General features: G+C 45.5%; 1 protein-coding gene across 2 annotated transcripts; it reads left to right on the forward strand.

Annotated features, from left to right (window-relative positions):
* Window positions 1-442: 442 nt before the first annotated feature.
* Window positions 443-18,872, forward strand: TSPO (translocator protein). 2 transcript variants are annotated; one of them, XM_006127711.4, is made up of 4 exons: window positions 443-651; window positions 9,135-9,336; window positions 17,200-17,338; window positions 18,614-18,872. In XM_006127711.4, the coding sequence occupies exons 2-4, from the start codon at window positions 9,155-9,157 to the stop codon at window positions 18,785-18,787; spliced, it is 495 nt and encodes a 164-aa protein (XP_006127773.1). In that variant the 5' UTR covers window positions 443-651; window positions 9,135-9,154; the 3' UTR covers window positions 18,788-18,872. The 2 variants fall into 2 exon arrangements, with proteins under 2 accessions (XP_006127773.1, XP_006127772.1); XM_006127710.4 differs by lacking the exon at window positions 443-651 and adding an exon at window positions 752-910.
* Window positions 18,873-19,482: the final 610 nt, after the last annotated feature.

A 19,482-nucleotide genomic window follows, 5' to 3' on the forward strand; every position in this document is an offset into this window, starting at 1 on the left:
GCTTGAGCCCCTCCCAGACCCCAAACCCGTCATTCTCAGCCCTCCCTCACTCCTGGCCCATTCTGGACCTCACCAAGAATTATACAAACCTGTCCCCCTAACCACTGCAGTCTGCGCTGCTTCAGTGGGAAGAAGCATTTTTCTGCTCTAGACTGAAGCAAAGGCAGCCCTGTGATGAGTTCAATTGCTCCTCCAAATAGAGGTGCACGATATTACTCCCCTTCCCCCCATTTTTAGTGTAAGCTTAGAGCACTTGCTGTCTAACCTCCCACCCAGACCCAGCAGAAATCGTGACTGTAGGCAGCCGAGCGTGGCTTAGACCCCTTTGCATCAAAATCAAGCCTCTTATTAAAAGTCAAACATGGGGCTTATTATTTTCACTTTCATTTTTAAAACAGGAATTCTTCCTTTTATTTTTTTAACCCACCACGCCTCCGCCGCCCGGAACACGCACTGCAGGAAGGGAAGAACGAGGTCTGGAACTGCCCAGGAGCTGCTGCCACTTTGAGCGAGCGCCCTTTTGCCCGCGACAGTGTGAACAGAAGGGGCTCGGGATCTGCGCGTGAAATCTCCGCGCACTCAGCCAGGGTCGCTGCAAACGCCGCCGCCTCCTCCTGCAGCGGGACAGACTGGAGCCAAACAACACAAATTGTGAGTCTAAGACGCTCCCTAACCCTCCCCCCCCCGTGCGCGCTGGAGCTGTGCAGGGCCGCGCCCCGCTCCCCCCCAAGCACACGAGGCAGAGGGTGCAGCCAGCTCCGCCCCCGGTTGCCCTGCTGCTCCAGCTCCCGCCGCTCCGACGCGCGTAGGAGGGACACGCGCGCTCAAGCCGCACCCCTGCTGGGTCCATAGAGCAGCGCCCTCGGCCTGTCCTCTGCTCTGCTCCTTGCCGAACTCCGGGCTGCAGCAGGTGAGTGAGTCTCCCCCTGCCTTCCCCGGGCACGAGCTTCTGCTTGAGACTCTCCAGCGATTCCCTATTAAGGCGGCGGGAGGAGGGAACTGCTAGTTTCCAAGGGGAACGGCGGGTCTCTCAGAAACCACAGTTGCGCCAGGAGGAAGCAGGGAGAGTCAGCGGTGTCACTCTATGGGCCTGGATCTAGCAGCAGGGGCGGAGGAGCACTTTCTCCACCACATCTCGTGGCCGAGGAGACATTGGGAATAGCACGAGGGGGTTAGCCCCTGGGTGCCACACCGAGTGCTCGGAAATAGCAACCGGGAGGCGGTGTTTTGTAGTGCCACACATTGCCAGGCAGCGTTGGGACTGCAGGAACAGCCCTGTCATGCAGTGCCTGATAGGCTATGTCTAGACTGCAAGCCTCTTTCGAAAGAGAGCGTCTAGACTGCACGTGGAACTTTCGAAAAAGTGGCTTGCTTTTTTGAAAGAAAGCACCCAGTGAGTCTGGATGCTCTCTTTCGAAGAAGCCCTATTTACATTCAAGAACGCCTTCTTTCGAAAGAGGAACTTTCGAAAGAAGGCGTTCTTCCTCGTGAAATGAGGTTTACCGCCGTCGAAAGAAAAGCCACGTTCTTTCGATTTAATTTCGAAAGAACGCGGCTGTAGTCTAGACGCAGGTGAGGTTTTTTTCAAAAAAAGGCTACTTTTTTGAAAAAACCCCTGAGTCTGGACACAGCCATAGTGAAAGAGCCAAGGAGTGGGATTCCTAGCCTCGGTCCAGTCTTAACCTCGGTTAGTTCATCTGTAAAACACACAGTATCATTTAAGAGGCACTTTATTATTATTAATACAAAATGCTATACTGTACGGTGTATGCTAATAAAGTTGCAGATAGATCAGTAGTTAATTTATAGGGGGCTTGCGATTTGTCACTAGCATTTGACATTTTGCAGTTAAAATGTTAAAGAAAGTTGTTTCCTTTTCTCCCACGTTTATGTGAACACAGAAAGAAAACATTTGGGAAGGCTCGCTGACTCTAGGAAAGAATGGGAAATAGTGCTTAGTAACCTTTCCTTATGTAATACAGGCTTCTGCTGGTGGAATTTGGACTGTAGCAAAGTATCTCCACAAGTGTATTTATTCCAGTCTAAATGCCCATGATACCTGGAGCTGACCCATGAAGCACAGTTAGTGGGAGGTGTCAAACAGGCAAATAGCCAAAAGATTTACTAAACCAGCCTTTAGTGCTAAACCCCATAGTAATTTAAAGCTGCTCTACCATTGTAGAACCCCTGTGCAGTTTGGGTCCATTCATTCAGCGGCAATGAGCCAGACCCTAGCTAGTGAACTATTACACATTTAACAAAACTAATAGCATTTACTCCTGTTCCTTCTTGGCCCAGTTGTATCTCATTTGGCTTCATAGGGGCCTTGAACTTTATCCTCACATCCAGAATTTCATGTGGTCAATATTTACTTTTTTTCCCCAGTGAGGTCGAGATAGTTTTGAGTATGATTTTAAACTAGTAGCATTTACCCGTCAATAAATCTCACAACTGGCTATATTTATTGCAAGCTTATTCTACCTGTTAGTAAGAGGGGGAAAAGAATATGCTTGTTTTTGCTCTTTTCTGTGACACTATGTAATGAAATAGAGTAAATTCATGAAAGGCTAAAGTGAAACAGACTTTAGTTAAGTGATCCCTAACTGAAGATTATAAGAAAAAAGTATAAAAGTCTGCATTTGCACTTGTGTAATCAGTGGGCGTTACTTTGGTGTTCTGAAACAACATCAAACAGTGAGTCACATTTCATGGAGCCATTTAATAAAAGGAATTGGGTCATTTAACTCACTGGAGTGAAAATGAACCAGAATAGCAAACAATACAGCTGGACCTTCAGAGACCAAAGAGTCATTACGGGAAAAAAGTTACTTTACCGCCAGCACCTTCCTCTATGCAATCCCATTATGTGAAATCTCAGTCTTCCCTTCCATCTTATTCAGCATTGGAGAAGCCAGTGAGACAATGTGGACTGAACTGACAACAGAACAGAGACACCACACAGCTCTTCTCTTGTTTTTTCCCCTGCAAGAGGTATAAAGAGCAATGCTCCCCTCTGAGTTGAGATACATTGGATGAAGAACAGCACTCAGGCCTAACTGAGGCAATGCTGGTGGGAAGAGACATGCTCTGAATAACTCACTTCTCTTAGCATCCCCCATTATCAAGGGCATCTACTCTCAGGTTAAGCCAAGCTCAGCCAGAGCTGTCTCTTGGGTAGGGCAAATTGGGGAGACTGTTCCAGGGCCTGCACATTTAGGGGCCCCCATTTGCCAGTGTGATTGGTCCCGAAAGACAAAGCCATCACGTCCACAGGTCCCACCATCTTGTTGGCAGTTGAGAGACAGTGCTCAATTTGGTCACCTGCGTTTCATTGCAGTGAGTCCCCCATCCTGACTGGCGTCCTAAGGCACTGTAGCACTATGGTTAAGAATATCCCTGTAATAGATGCCAGGAACTGCCAGCAGCAGTATGTGGCCTAGCACCAGGCTGGATCCATCCCAATGACCCATCCATCAATGGTCCCCCCTCATTGGTGGGGACCTATTTTTTCCTAGATACTCTCCCTCCCCAAAACCAGCAGTAGTTGCTTTGTCCCAGGCCCCACTAATCCCTAAGGATGGCCCTGTCTACAGTCTAGGGTTCCTAAACTCCTCTCTGCTGTTAAATGACCACATAGCTACAGCACAAAAGCTACCCATTTCTGTTTGGATGAAGTGTAATTTTTTTACTAGTCACAATTAGACGCCAATCTAGAGATGGTGATTCATCCCTAATGAGTGTAACCAACTAACTGTGTAACAATTATCATTAAGCTTATCGGTTAAACTCAAACTCAGCTGGCAGGGACGCAAAGCTTCCTCCCCAGGGGCAGGACTGATGGCCCCGCTCTTGTGGAGGCTTTGCTGTGGCCTCTGCAGTATAAAGGCATGAATACTACAGCTCATATCTAGGAATTAAGTGTGTCTCAAAAGTATCCAGCTGGTAGAAAACATCACAGAAGCATATCTACATAACAACAAGAGTTCACAGTAAGCAGAGCCCTGCAAATCCGTGGATATAAATTTTGTATCTAGAACCCTGTAAATTTGTGGACATCTGCTTTATATCTGTGGTATTCACATCTGCAGATATTGATGCTGATATCCACGGATAATTTTTGCAGATATGGCTATCAATTTTGTATCCACATGGCTCTGACCACACAGGTACCTCTCTCCAATGTCATTCTCTCCGCACTGGTCCCCACTGAATACAGAGTCCAGTTCAAGGTCTCTGCTCTGATAGTCAGAGAGACGACCTACCCAACAGAAATCACATCTATTTCTAAGGCTATTACTTTCTAAAACAGTTGCATTCTATTATAGGCAGGCTCTTGAAGCTGGGAGAAAAAATTTCCATGCTTCTGCAGAGGCCAGCTCCTGTGAAACTCCCAACCAGAAGAGATAAGATTAATAGTCTGTGTTACCACATTTAGCACTAAGTAGTAAACACCCATTTTAAAACCTACCTTCCTCTCTAAACCTGATTCCCATATTTCTTAAATATATTTTACATCAATCTTAATTGTTATCCAATCTTTGCCATCAAATTAGGGATGTAAAATTCCATTTAACTGGTTAACTGATTCAAGGGGTGAGTAGAGGGACTTCTGTGTCCAGGCAGGAGTGGCTCCCTGCCTACCTCCCACTCATGGATGGCTAAAGCAGATGCTGAGTGCAGGATGACTAGGCTCATCATAGACAGAAGCTTACTGAATTTCATCTAATTGATTCCAGACCAATTTTCCAAGGTCATTTTGTATTCTAATTCTCCAAAGTGCTTGCAATTCCTCCCAGCTTGGTGGTATCTACAAATTGTATAATGGCTCTCCACTATAACTCACTAATGAAAACATTGAATTGTCTGACTAGTCTATAGTTGTCCAGGTCCTCTTTGTTCCCCATTTTAAAGATCATTACTCTGATTGTTCATCATCAGTATCACCTCAATTAACTTGCACCACCTGATAAGCCTTAGCTTCATCCTCTAAAATTTACAAAAAGTAACAAACAAATTTACTGTGAAGCTATTAAATCACTAACCCATTCCACAATACAATTTAGTAAAAAGGGAACATAGTTTAGTTGCTACACCATAGTTAAAAGATACATACTTTCAAGATTTAGATACAAAGCTACACACACCAAATACCAGTCATTCATAGAATCATAGAACCATAGAGCTGGAAGAGAACTCAGAAGGTCATCAAGTCTGGCTCCCTGCTCTAGGCAGGACCAAACCCAAATAAATCAACCCAGCCAGGGCTTTGTCAAGCCGAGACTTAAACACGTCTAGGGATGGAGACTCCACTACTTCCCTAGGTAACCCATTCCAATGCTTCTACCCTCCTAGTGAAATAGTTTTTCCTAATATCCAACCTGGACCTCTCCCACCACAACTTGAGACCATTGCTCCTTGTTCTACATCTGTCACTACTGAGAACAGCCTCTCTCCATCCTCTTTGGAACCTCCCTTCAGGTAGTTGAAGGTTGCTATCAAACCCCCCCTCACTCTTCGCTTCTGCAGACTAAACAGACCCAACTCCCTCAGCCTCTCCTCATAAGTCATATGCTCCAGCCCCCTAATCATTTTGGTTGCCCTCCGCTGGACCCTCTCCAATGCATCCACATCCTTTTTGTAGTGGGGGGCCCAGAACTGGACACAATACTCCAGATGTGGCCTCACCAAAGCCGAATAAAGGGGAATAATGACATCTGTGGATCTGCTGGCAATGCTCCTCTTAATGCAATTCAGATTATATTAATAAAAGTACTTTACTACAGGCAGTCCCCGGGTTACGTACAAGATAGGGACTGTAGGTTTGTTCTTAAGTTGAATCTGTATGTAAGTCGGAACTGGCATCCAGATTCAGCCGCTGCTGAAACTGATCAGTTTCAACAGCGGCTGAATCTGGACACCAGTTCTGACTTACATACAGATTCAACTTAAGAACCCCAGGCGTCCCCAAGTCAGCTGCTGCTGAAACTGATCAGCGGCTGATTCCAGGAAGCCCGGGGCAGAGCAACTCTGCCTCGGGCTTCCTGTAGTCAGCCGCTGGTCAGTTTCAGCAGCGGCTAACTTGGGGACGCCTGGGGCAGAGCAGCTGGGGTGCTGCTGGGTTGGTCCAGTAGCGCGGCCGCTCCTCGGCGCTACTGGACCAACCCAGCAGCACCCCAGCTACTCTGCCCCAGGCGTCCTGATTCAGCCACTGCTGAAACTGATCAGCAGCGGCTGAATCAGGCCTCCTGCGGCAGAGCAGCTGGGGTGCTGCCGGGTTGGTCCAGTAGCGCCAAGGAGCGGTGCTGCGGGACCAACTGGCAGCGCCCCACCTGCTCTACCACAGTCCCCGGGCTTTGCTCTACGTCTCCCTGGTCTGCTGGGGGGGGGGCACTAGCTGCGTCCCCCCCCAGCAGACCAGGGAGATGCGGAGCAAAGCGGCGGAGGACCCGGGCCGGACCGCGGCGCTTCCAGATCAGCGCCGCGGTCCGGCCCGGGTCCTCCGCGGCTTTGCTCAGCGTCTCCCTGGTTTGCTGGGGGGGACGCAGCTAGTGAAGGAGGGGATATAGGACCTGGGAGGGAGTTTGGATGAAGGAGGGGGTTCAGGAATTTGGGTTGTGATCAGGTAGGGAATTTGGCTGCAAGGTCTGGGAAGGGTTTGTGACCTGGAGAAAGGATATAGGAGGGGTGCAGAGTCTGGGAGGAGGTATGGGTGCAGGATTAGGGGGGGCAGACAGTTTGGGTTGGGTGTAGGAGAGGGATAGAAGTTTGGGGGATAGAAAGGGCTGGGGTACTGGATGTAGCTTCTGGCCAGGAGGCTCTTACCTGGGCAGCTCCTGGCCAGAAGCCCAGCTGCTTCGTCAGCCAGGGTCCCTGTCTTCCATGCCCTTGCACTGGCTGCAGAGGGCGAGTGCTGTGAATCTGGAGGGAGAAGGAGTATTTCTTGCGCTGCCTGCCCTGCAAACAGGCAGCTCCCTTTTGCTGGAAACTGGCCAATGGGAGCTGCAAGATCTTGCTGGGGACACCTCATTCAAGAACATAGTTTATTGTGTCAGGTATCAGAGGGGTAGCTGTCTGAATCTGCAAAAGCATCTGACGAAGTGGGTCTTTGCCCACAAAAGCTTATGCTCCAATAAATCTGTTAGTCTATAAGGTGCCGCAGGACTCCTCGTCGCTTTTATAGTTTATTGTGTGTTGTACACTCATGTAGTTGCTATTGGGGCATTGAGTGCATTATAAGCATATGCACAACTAATGGATCTTGAAAGGCATTTTTTGGGAAAGGTTCCTAGCCAATGGGAGCTGCAGAGCCAGCAGCTGGGGAAGGGACAGTGTAGGGGGCCCCCGTAGTGCTCCTGTGCCTAGGAGTCAGAGATGCCAGCAGCTTTCCAGGAACTGAGCAGGCATGCTGCCTGCCCCCCTGCAAGCTGCTAGCTCAGGGGTGGGCAGAAGGGTCTCCACAGGACAGATTCGGCCTGCCAAGCAGGTTGATCTGGCCCATGGAAGCCCTACCGCTCCCCCGTCCCAGGCCAATTAAGGCCTGGGGGCAGGGGGAGGGGCACAAAGTTTCCTCCGCCCTGTCAGGAGCACGTGGTGCTTTGAAGTGCCATGCGCTCCTAGCAGGGCAGGAGGAGACTTCTCGCGCTTCCCCACCCCCAAGCCCTGATTGGCCTGGGGGCGGGGGAAGTGCGTGCAGTTTCCTCTGCCCTGCCCCCGCCCTGCAAGGCGCGTGCGGCACTTAGAAATGCCACTCGCTCCTGGCAGGGCAGGAGGAGGCTTCATGTGCTCCCCTGCCCCCAGTCCCTGATTGGCCTGGGGTGGGGGAGCATGGGAAGTCTCCTCCCACCGCTGGGGACATGGGTGCTTAGTGGGGAGGAGGGGGAAAAAGGGGCTCCCCCACTCCCAGACCAATCAGGCTCTAAGGGTGGGGAAGCCCAAACCATCCTGGCTCACCCCTTCCTTTTGAGGCCCTGCCCCTTCTGATGCAGCCTGGGGCCACAGTAAAAAATTATTGTCCACCCCTAGGCTAGCCAGACTTGCGACATCTTAGTCAGCAGTGCTGAATAGAGCTGCTAGGATCCCTTTTTGACTAGACGTTCTGATAGAAAGCCAGCCATCTGACATGTTTAGCTGCAGTCCAAGCCTGAATATCTACATTGCAGTTAAAACAATCTGTTAGCCTGAGTCCTGTGAGCCTTAGATAGCCAGCATAGGATTGTTTGTAGCAATGGATCTATGGCCACAAAATTTGGGGTAGAGCTTTTCCAGCCTATTTATTTATTCATTCTTAATGCTACTTTTGCTAATTTAGCTAGGGCAACATAAGGCAAGATGCAACACCTCAAGGATTCTTTCCAGTTTTTCTTTTACACAGAGTTTTAATGTGATGTATTGTTTATGATTCTACCAACCAAGATATCTTGATCAGTTATCCAGTCCGTCAATCACTGCACCCCCATGCCCTGCTTGCTTTTCAATTCCATCTTAAATAGACTCTCCAATTGTCTGGAGCAGATCCTTAGCTAGTGTAAACTGTTTTAGCCCTATTGACACAAGCTGTTTATCTTTCAGTAAAAGGTTTCAGTGTTGTCAGGCACTGAACATCCACAATTCCCTTTGAGCTCAATGGGAGTTGAAGATTAGTGCCTTGTTAGATCAACCTAAAAGACTCACAAATCTGTATTTGGATGAATTGTCACTCATTTCCCTCTTACCCCAATTACTTGTACACTGGTGACACTATTCGTTTCTGTTGGCATAGCATTTTACCGAGATGAACGGTTGTTTGGTGAAAAAGATGAACAATCCTTAATAAAGTTTTAGAAGTACAATTTATATAGTGTTGCATTATCCCTCACTTTATTTATCCATGAATGAACATCTGTGTATGTGAAATTCACCCATGTGCAGAGGGTAGCACAAGAGTGAGGAGCAACACAAGGCCTCTAACCAACAGTGGGTGTAAGCATTGGGGGTGAAGTTTGCCTTGTGGGTCAAGTTTCTTTGTTAAATGAACTCTGGATCAGGCCCTAGAAGAATGAAGTATTACAATAATTATCTTTAAGTCTCTTGAAATTAGTTTTATTCTAAAAATCACCTTGCAAACAAACATTCAGGTATTTGGGATTTTGTTTCAGATTCAGCATCTACCGTGGAAATGGCACCAACATGGGCCCCGGCTGTTGGTTTCACGCTCTTGCCGCATGTTGGAGGGTTTTTGGGAGGCATGATAACAAAGAGAGAAATCCCCATATGGTATGAATCACTACAGAAGCCATCCTGGCGCCCACCTAACTGGATGTTTGGCCCTGTCTGGGGAACTTTGTATACATCAATGGGGTAGGTCCTTTGCTTGTGTATACACTTATGTAGTCTGATAGTTACTTAATATACAGTAGCAAAACTAGATTATTAAAAGAATCATACCTTATAATGTCAGACAACTGTCTTATTGCTTATATAAGATACACGAGCTTATAAGTAGCAACTTAATGTACAACTGTTGTTCCTGCACTGTTCAACAGGTAAGGATTCACTTAGGATACACTGCCATTTATCTACACTTATGCACAAAGTGGTGTATTACATGCAGGAATCCAGAAAACTGCCATTAATTTGCTTCTGCCTGCCTCAATAAAAGAAAACTGAGTAGAGTGCTGACTGATTGAAAAAGACGGTTATTCATCATACTTCAAGGTGTGTTATTCATATCTAGTGTAGGGATGTTAAGGACTAGTCAACTGTCCGATAAGCAAGTACTTATCAGATAGTCAGTTGATTAGTCGATTTCCCCCTCCCCCCTCTTGCTGCCTCTATCTGATAGAGGCAGCAAAGGGGTTGGCGGAGGAGAAGGGGTACTTCAAAGCGTCCGCACCGCACAGCTGAGCCTGGGATCAGTTGTGTGGCGCTGTACCTTTGAAATGCTGCCTCAGCGTCTGAAAGGGACAGTCCCACACAGCTGAGCCTGGGATCAGCTGTGGTGTGCTGCCACATGTGAAGCCCGGGGTCCCCAGCTGACCCTGGGCTCCATGTTGCACTGCCACTTTGAAATGCACAAGAGCCCCCCGCTGTGGAGTCAGCAGGACTTCCCACAGGCTGCATGCAGAATTCTGCATTCCTCCTTTGAAACGTAGAAGAGCCCCAACTGGGAGCTCCTGTATGTTTCAAAGGAGGAATGCGGAAGTGCCTATCGACTAGTTGAGTAATCGATGGAAATTCCATCAACTACTTGACTAGTAAATTAACGGATACTTAACATCCTTAATCTAGTCCAGATAGGTGTGTGCACGCCAGATGCATGGCTGTCTGAAGTTTTTCCCTTGCAACTATCCATTGGATTGGCGTGGAGTCCCCTGAAGTGGTGCTGGTAGGCCACTCTGTGTATAACCCTGCTGATCCAGTGCCTTCTCCCTCAGTTCCTTCTTGCTGCTACTCAAAGAGAGGGTGGCTATGGAATAGATATGAGCACCACCACTAAGAACAAGAGTTATGAGGAGGTTAGTAACCATCTACTCTTGAGTGCTTGCTCATATCGATTCTAGTTAGGCAGTTCCCAAGCTTTACCAAGGCAGAGGGGTCAGAGTCAACAAGTCGCTGACTACAGTACTGCCGTGCCAAAAGCCAATCCTCTCTGGCCTGATGCACAATGGCATAAGAGCGACATGAAGGTATAAACAGACAATCAGGTTGCCACTCTGCTGATCTCCTGAATAGGGTCGTGAGCTAGAAATACAGCTAAAGAGGCCTGCGGGCTCATGGAGTGTGCAGTGATAGTAGATGGGATGACCTTAGCCAGATTGTCGCATATATGGATACAAGCCATGATCTAGGAGGAGATATGCTGCGAAGAAACTGGCAGCCTTCTTGTGCATTCTGCTACTGCCACAAACTGTTGTGTTGCCTTCCTGAAGGGGTGAGTACAGGCGATGTGTAAGGTGAGCATCCTTCTGATGTTGAGTGACTGCAGCTTCTTTCTCATGGGTCTTTGACGGTCTTCGGATAAACTGCTGGCAGGAAGATAGCCTGACAGGCATGGAAGTAAGTGAGACACCACCTAAGTAAGGAGGCCACAAGGAGTTCTAAGTTGGACCGTGTCTTTATGAAAGACTGTCCAGGATGATTCTGATGTGAGGGCTTGAAGCACCGACACACGACAAGCTGAGATAACATCGTAGAAGGTAGCCTTCCCGGTGGCTAGGTACAGAAGCAAGCTGCTTGCAAGGGGTCCAAAAGAAGGTCCTATGAATGAAAAGAGAACCAGGTTAAGATCCCATGTAGGCATGGGGTGCTTAATTGGTGGAGTCTGTCCTGGCTTTTCAAGAAGTACCTAACTAAGGCTGTGTCCAGACTCCATGCCTCCGTCGACGGAGGCATGTAGATTAGCGAGATCGGAAGAGGGAAATGAAGCCGCGATTAAAATAATCGCGGCTTCATTTAAATTTAAATGGCTGCCCCGATCTGCCGATCAGCTGTTTGTCGGCAGATCGGGAGAGTCTGGACGCGATGCCCCAACAAAGAAGCCTTTCTTCATCGACACAGGTAAGCCTCGTGAAACCAGGTTTACCTGTGTCGATGAAGAAAGGCTTCTTTGTCGGGGCATCGCGTCCAGACTCTCCCGATCTGCCGACAAACAGCTGATCGGCAGATCGGGGCAGCCATTTAAATTTAAATGAAGCCGCGATTATTTTAATCGCGGCTTCATTTCCCTCTTCCGATCTCGCTAATCTACATGCCTCCGTCGACGGAGGCATGGAGTCTGGACACAGCCTAAGGGGCTTGGGAATACTGAGCAACCTGCTTTGCCTGAGTGGGAAGTGGAAATTGCTGCCAATTATACCTTGAGGGTGAATCCTTGTTTGAGGAACATAAGGTACTTCGATATGTCTGGAATGGAGTCATGGGCAGGGTCTGTGTGTCGCTGGGAGTACCAACATGTGAACCTTTTCTATTTTGCCAGGTACGTGGCCCTAGTGGAAGCTACTGAGGCAAATGTGCTGGGCCTGCTCTGAGCAGCGAGTGCTGCCATGTTCAAACCATAGTCTCCAGGCTGTATGATGGATTGCAGGTCTGGATGGTGAAGGCGACCATGGTCCTGTGTGATGAGATCAGGCAGCAGAGACAGCTGCATAGGTGGTTGTACTGACAGGTTCAGTAAAGTGGTAAGCTGAGGCCACCAGAATGTCTGCCCTGTCCTGGCGAATTCTGAGGACTGGTGGGAACATGAACAGTAGGTGCCAATTCCAAAGGACCAGGAAGGCATTCATCAGCAACCCCTGGCTGTGCTTCCTGAAGGAGCATAAGTGAAGGGGGTAGGGGGATGTTGTTGCAGGTGGCAAAGAGGTTGATCAGGGAAACCCCTACCTGTGGAAGTATATGTGGATGATATTTTGATGACTCAACCACTTGTGGTTGAAGAAGCACCTGCTGAAGTGGTCTGACAACTGGTTTTGAACCCCTGGTAGGTATGAGGCCTCCAGGCGGATTGAGTGGTCTATGCAGAGCTCCCATAGCTGGAAGGCTTCTTGGCATAGGGGGAGACAAGCGAGCTTCGCCCTGTTTGTTGATATAGAACATGATGGTTGTATTTTCTGTCATCACCACTATGCACCAGGTCGTGAGATGGGACAAGAATGCCTGGCACACCAGGCAAACCACTCTGAGTTCACAGACATTCTTCCACGGTGCCTGGGTCATCCGATCTGAGGTGCAGACACATCTGTAACCTGATTGAGTGTGGGCTGCAGTGCGTGGAAGGGAATTGCACACACTGTGTGTGGGTTCAGCAGCCAACAGAGCATCTTGAGTATACAACGAGGAAGCGTAACTACCAGGTCTATGCTGTCGCAGTGCACCAACGCTAACCAGGCTTGCAGTGGTTTGGATCTGAGTCTGGCCAATAAGATGATCTATGTGCAGGCCAGAAGTTGGCCTAGAAGTTTGAAGCATTGTCCAGCCATGGCGATGGGGAACTTGGAGAGGGACAGAATCATCTGTGATATGGCCAAGAAGTCAGAGGAAGGCTGCAGCCCCCACCATGCATTTGGTAAAGATGCAGGGTGCTGTGGAGAGCCCTAAGGGGAGGACTCAATGTTGGGTCCTGCCTCCGCTAGGGCCAAAGGGCAGACTCCATTAGGAGCTGCTTGTGCAAGGTTTAAAAGCTTTGCTGATCCTGCATTTCTTCCAGACATCAAAGACACAAGTCATGGGGGTGGGGGAGGCATGCATAGGCACAGCCTTCACCCAGGAACTGCAGGGCTGAACCCCTGAAATCTGGGAATGCCCTAAGTCCTAGCGGGGACGTGGCCAGGAAGAGGAAACCCCCTCGCATGCTTTATGAACAAACAGACTAACTAGAAGCTACTAATAACTACTAGGAACAAGATGAATGAACTAGAGAACACTAGGGAAAATGTAGAACATGTGTGATGCAAGAGAGCGACTGTTCCAACAACCATCACTAGCGGGAAGAGGGAACAGCGGGAGTGGGGGGGGGGTATCAGCATGATCATATATAGAATGCCCCTCCAAGGGGCTCCATAGCCAACCCAATGGGTAGTTGCCAAGGAAGAATCTTCCAACAGCCGTGCATGAAGCACATGCAAGCACTCACAGAACAGTTTTAATGTTACCCCCTATGTCCTCTTACAGTTCTAGCCTAAAATTAACTGTAGAAGTACACAAAGGGTTACTTATTGAGGTTTGTACAGCTCTAAGTAGAGAGTAAGTTAAATTTAACTGGAAGCCACAACCCTTATCTTATAAAAACCTATAAAAAACCCTTGCTTTTGAACTGTGTCACATGGTCTGGTATAATCTGCTACTCTCTAACAATTAGTCTAAAGTGTTGATGCCAGCATAGGCTCTTACTGTCAAAAGAAATGGGCAGTGTTGAAAGGCATACATTTGTGTATTGGACCAAATATCAGACCTTTTTAAAAGAAAAGCTGAAGAGTAATACAAAAATATATTGTAATCACAATACCTCATCTAAGAATAGCTAAAATATTTATCAAGTAGATTTTTTTTTCTGGACTGTTTTGGACAGTTATGAACTCACACACACATTACCCCAGCAATAGCCCAGCCAAGAGACTGCTTTTCTCCCAGTCCCATTAACAGATGTCACCAGGAGGAGGCCAGGGTAGAACCATAGCAAATGCCCAATCTCCAAAGTGACATTCAGTCCTTCTAGTTTGTTTCACTTTCAGGCTAAATCATCCTCTTTATGGAGGACTACCCCGTATACCTTGTTTAGTGCATTTGTGTTCAACCATAGTTGCATTATTGTGGATCCCAAAGTAATTTTTCTTTTAAGCGGAGATGTTTCTCTCCCCAAAAACATGCTACAATGCCCAGCTTCTCCATAACTCACATATATCCAAAGGGATTTTCTTCAAATTAAAAGTGTTATTTTCCCCCTCCTCATGCACACAAAGTATTTGTTATTTTGTTCCCTCCCATATATTCAATAAGTTCTCTTTTAGTTAGCAGCAAAATCACAGTGATGTCAGATTAGACAGGAAGCAGCTTTTTTTTGAAAAGTAAGATAATAGACCACTGAAATGAGACCAGATAGTCTTTCTATAGAAAGATTGTCAGATGGCCTCCTGGCAGAACATGCCCTAAGAGTTATGTAACCAAAAGGACTATTTGTGAACTATGCCTTTGAATGAACTATACAGTATGCAAATAATGGTATCTGCGTTTCTGACTATAAACCAAGAGAGCAAGGTGCCAGTTTTTGTTTAAAGATCCGCACTTTGAAGTGCTCCTGTATGTCCTCATGAGAATAGTACATTCTGAGATACTTAGACGTGGTTAACATCCTAAATCATACCTGTTCTTGGTGAACAATCACACTGATGAGCCTAATCCTACAGGCAGTTAAATGTTTCTTCCTAGAACCTAAATCATACTCAAAACCAGATAATTGTGTTCTGTGTATACTTAACCCTGTAGAGATTCCTCAGAATGTGCACCAAATTCAGTTCCTCTATTTGCATTTGACACATGCGAAATTCTGGTGACTCTGTTATGCAATACTAATATCACATAGCAGAACACTAGTGCTCCTGAAGAATTGTGTAATGAAGGGGCTGGACCTGAAATAAGCTTTGTAAATTTGACAGAAAAATCTAAGTAAGGATCAAGAGCAGAAGCCAAAAGTCGTATCTGAGTGCAATTGCTTGTTAACAGTAGTTCACAAATCATCTGGAAGCAGAACTGTGTTTAGGTATCTCCTAGTGATGGAAAAACATGAAACTTTTTTAAAAAACATTTGTTTGACAGGATAGTGATCAGATTGACAGGATATCAAATTGTACCCTTAAGAAAGGAACAGCCAGCATGTAAACTTGGATTATTTACTTCAAAATAAAAAAAAATTAACTCAGGGTACAGCTAGACAAGTTTTTGTCAGAAAAAGGTACGCAAAATGCACTCCGCGTTTTGCATACCATTTCCAATTCTTTTGTCAGAAGAGGCTTTTCTGACATCGGGCCTGTCTAGACTGGGCCAAATGTCAGAAAAAAAACTCTCTTTCAGAAGCCCCCTTCTTCCTTTTAGAACGAGGAATATAGGGGCTTCTGAAAGAGTATGTTTGCTCTTCGACAAAAAAAAGCGGAAGAGCAAAACACGTTCCCTGGATGTGGCAGAGTTTTTTCGGGATAACCCTGCAGTCTAGCCATCTAGCCATACCCTCTGCCGTCCTACATTTGAGTGAAGCTGAATTCTGGTAAAAACATGTGGAGGACTAAAATGTCTGCCTGCAGCTAAACAACTAAAAATCTCTTGCTTTAAAATGTGCGGGTGAATTTTTAAGAAGTCAGGAGTATTCATGGAGCAAAGCTTGCAATGCAGAGCTCCAGAGCCTAGCTAGGTGCACAATTCAATTTGCATTCTTATCTATAAATGTAGATTTCATCTCCACATAATGCTACATTGACACAGGTGGCAAATTACTAACAGGAGCAGACTGTCTTTTGGAATATATACTTGGCTGACCCTAAAATCAAACATTCACTAATATTTAAAGTTGAACTCCAAAGCAAAAAGTAAAAAAGTTAGAGGAGCAGGGTTATGTGTTGAATGCTCCAGCTAACTAGGCTGTGGGAGGCTTTCAGCAAGCAAACTTTAGCTTCACATATACTGCCCCTCAGTGATCCTGTCTTAACTTTTTAGTTCACTGCATATATTCCAGAATTAATGCCATAGAATGGTGCAAAGGGCATTGATTGCAATAAGAATTCTAGTGTGCTTTCAACTGAAAAATTGTATTCCAAGAGAGCTTGTAGTAATCAGTATCAAGAGGATTTCACTGTCAGGAAAAAAGCTCTTCACTTTTAGTTCTCTTCACTCTGATACCTCCTTTCCAAAATCACATGTGGTTATGAAAATATCATTTCGATGCAGATGCTACCCAAATCTATTTTAACGCCTGTTCTCGCCTCAATTTTTTTCCTGTTTGCCTTAACTTCCATTAACTCATTTTAAAAAAAAGCAATACCATAATAATTACCAACATTTCATTAGAGGGAGGTGAAGTGACTTTTAAATCTAACACTTCATTCTCTAATTAGGAACCTGCTCATTCAACTTAACCACCAGATTATCTCCTACTTTTGAACATTTGCCAATGTAACTTTGGAAATAACAATCTATGTTCGCCACACAATGAACAGTTTGTTACTGAAACTCTTACTGATGCTCTCAGTTCAAGACCAATGCAGTTTCTTCCTTTGTAGTCTTCAGGTCTCAACTCAAATTTATATTTGTCCTAAATGCAGTTCATCTTCTTCCGTAGCCCCAGAAATTGAAAAAAAAATGCTGTGGCTGTTTTCACTTGCTTCTTTTATTGGATTGTTCAATACCACATATTCTCTGATTTTTTTCTGAATTGCACAGGGGTGTGAAAGCACTTACTGAAGGTCCCACGGTAAATCAGTTCTTCGGTTTTGGATTTTAACCCACATCCATTGCTGTTACCTCTAGTTCACGCTTTCAAAATATTTTCAAAAATCACTTAGACAAGCCCACGTCTCTTGCAAGTCAATACACTTAGGCTCCTGACTGACTTTTGAAGATGAAGAATCCTAAGTTTCAGAGGTCTTTGAAAAATTTACTTGCCTATGAAAGTCTTTTATTTATAATTAGGTATTGTATAATTTGCCAGAATACATGCATTGTCACATTCATTTTATTCAGATATGGTTCTTACCTGGTATGGAAAGAGTTGGGAGGTTTCAATGAAGATTCAGTGGTTCCACTTGGGCTGTATGCAGGGCAGCTGGCATTAAATTGGGCATGGACTCCCATCTTCTTTGGAGCTCACAAAATGGGATGGGTAAGTAATATTGACATTTAAAGTTTTATCAGCTCCTGACACCGTCAGTTATAAGGTGCCATCTTTGGAATTTTTTATTCTGAAAATGAATTTCAGTAGATCTAGAAAAGAAATATCTGGCTTAAAGTAGCAGATTTTTAAAACTCCCTTATTTATGCTCTCATGCAAGATTATGCACAAATGTATCTATAGTGTCATTAGACTAAGCTCTCAATTGAGTGTTTCTTCCACTCTTTGATGGTAACAGAAGTTATAATTTATGCGACAATTATGTCAAGGTAAAATGTTTAGGGATCCTGTAGACAAAAACTTGTGAAAAGGGATTTACCATGAGATGACTCATGTAATAGTGTGTCAATTTTAAACAATACTAATGATTTTTTGCTGTGTGGGGGAGAGAGGCTGGTTTGTGACCTAAAATAACAAAACAACCACCCTGTGACTACGTGGCTGGTTCTTACAACACAGCTCTAGCTTAGATATTTATTAGACCTCTTTACCATAGTAAGGTAGCACCTTTCAGTCTTTAATGTATTTATATGCATAGCCCCCCATAAGGTCAGGAAGTACCATTATCCCTATTTTATGGATGGGGAATGGAGACATTAACTTGTCTCAGGTCACAGAAGAAATCTGTGGAACAGCAAGAATTTGAAGCAGTCTCTTAAATTGCAGCTGACCACCCTAACACCACCTGAACAGTTAAGACATTAAAACAAAAACTTACCTTTTGGAATTTTGTGCATTATTTAATTTAGCATTGATGAATAGGAATGCTATGAATTTAATACATGAAATTTCAGACTTAATGTTGCATTAATTCTAGCTTTGTACATATATTCTATCCTCCCTGCTCCAGCACCCTGGGGTCCTAACCAATCCTGGATGAAGGATTTTGCTGGACCAGGGGAGGTCATTTCTTGCCCCCTATTTCTGGCCTGATCATTGACCCAGCTCTCTGGCAGTGCCGCTGCCGGCTGAGCTCCCAGCCTTCCACCAAGACTTTCTGCTTCTGGAACATCCGTGATCCTGCTGGACCACGGATGTCGTCAGACCAGAGAGTCCCAGTTTAGAGAGGTTCAACTTGTCTTTGTATGAAAATGTCTCAGAATGCCTCTTAATGATATGCTTGAAGTTTTTAACCACATACTCGACATTGTATGTTTCAGAACTCTCTACAAAGAGATTCGTCTGAATTTGCGCAAATACCTAAGTACTGTCTTGAACAAAAAATGCAGCACGTAGAACCACACTAACCACCTTATTTTATTTCAGGCATTGGTTGATCTCCTACTCACTAGTGGTGCAGCAACAGCTACAACTGTCACCTGGTACCATGTCAACAAGAAAGCAGCATATTTGATGTTCCCTTATTTAGCTTGGTTAACTTTGGCTTCTGTGCTAAATTACCGCATTTGGAAAGACAATCAAAATAAGAAGCAATCTTAGTACAGAAGCTTCTTGCAGCAAATATCAAAGGCAGAAGGTATTTTTTAAAATGCATTTTTCCAAATAAAATTACAATCCTGTTTTACTATGGCTTGAAGTACTTATTGTATGAGAGTTTAAAAAACCCCAAAACAGCTATCTACAGTCTGATAGGGCAATATTTATTTCAACATTCAAATACTAGCTTATTACACAATTGGGCTAAGTCTACACTACTGATTTTTTTTGGAAAAACTTCACTTAGGTCCACACTACACTCATGTTTAAAAAAAAAAATCAAAATCAAAAGAACAGAGGGGTTTTCCTGACATTGGTAAACCTCTTTCTACGAGGAAGAAGCCTTTTCCCGAAAGAGCTCTTTCCAAAAAAGGCATGTGTGGAGAGGAAGTGGGAGTTTTTGAAAGAAGAGGGAAAAAAGCACAGGTGCCCTGGTGACCACTCCCATCCATAGTAATCACAGCTTAAATGCGAGATAGCGTCCATTCAGTATGGACGCTATCTTTTGAAAGAGCAGATGGCTTTTTCGAAGCACTCTCTCAGTGTGGACACTCTCTTTCAGAGGTAGTTTTTTTGGAAGAACTCTTCTGGAAAAGCTTCTTCCGAAAGCCTGCAGTCTAGACATAGCCTCGGAATAGAATGTGTGCATGAGTGATTTGAAAGCACAGTAAATGAAGTGGCTTAAGCTGCCCCCTTTC

This window comes from Pelodiscus sinensis, chromosome 1 (genome assembly GCF_049634645.1).
Source record: "Pelodiscus sinensis isolate JC-2024 chromosome 1, ASM4963464v1, whole genome shotgun sequence".
NCBI lineage: Eukaryota > Metazoa > Chordata > Testudines > Trionychidae > Pelodiscus > Pelodiscus sinensis.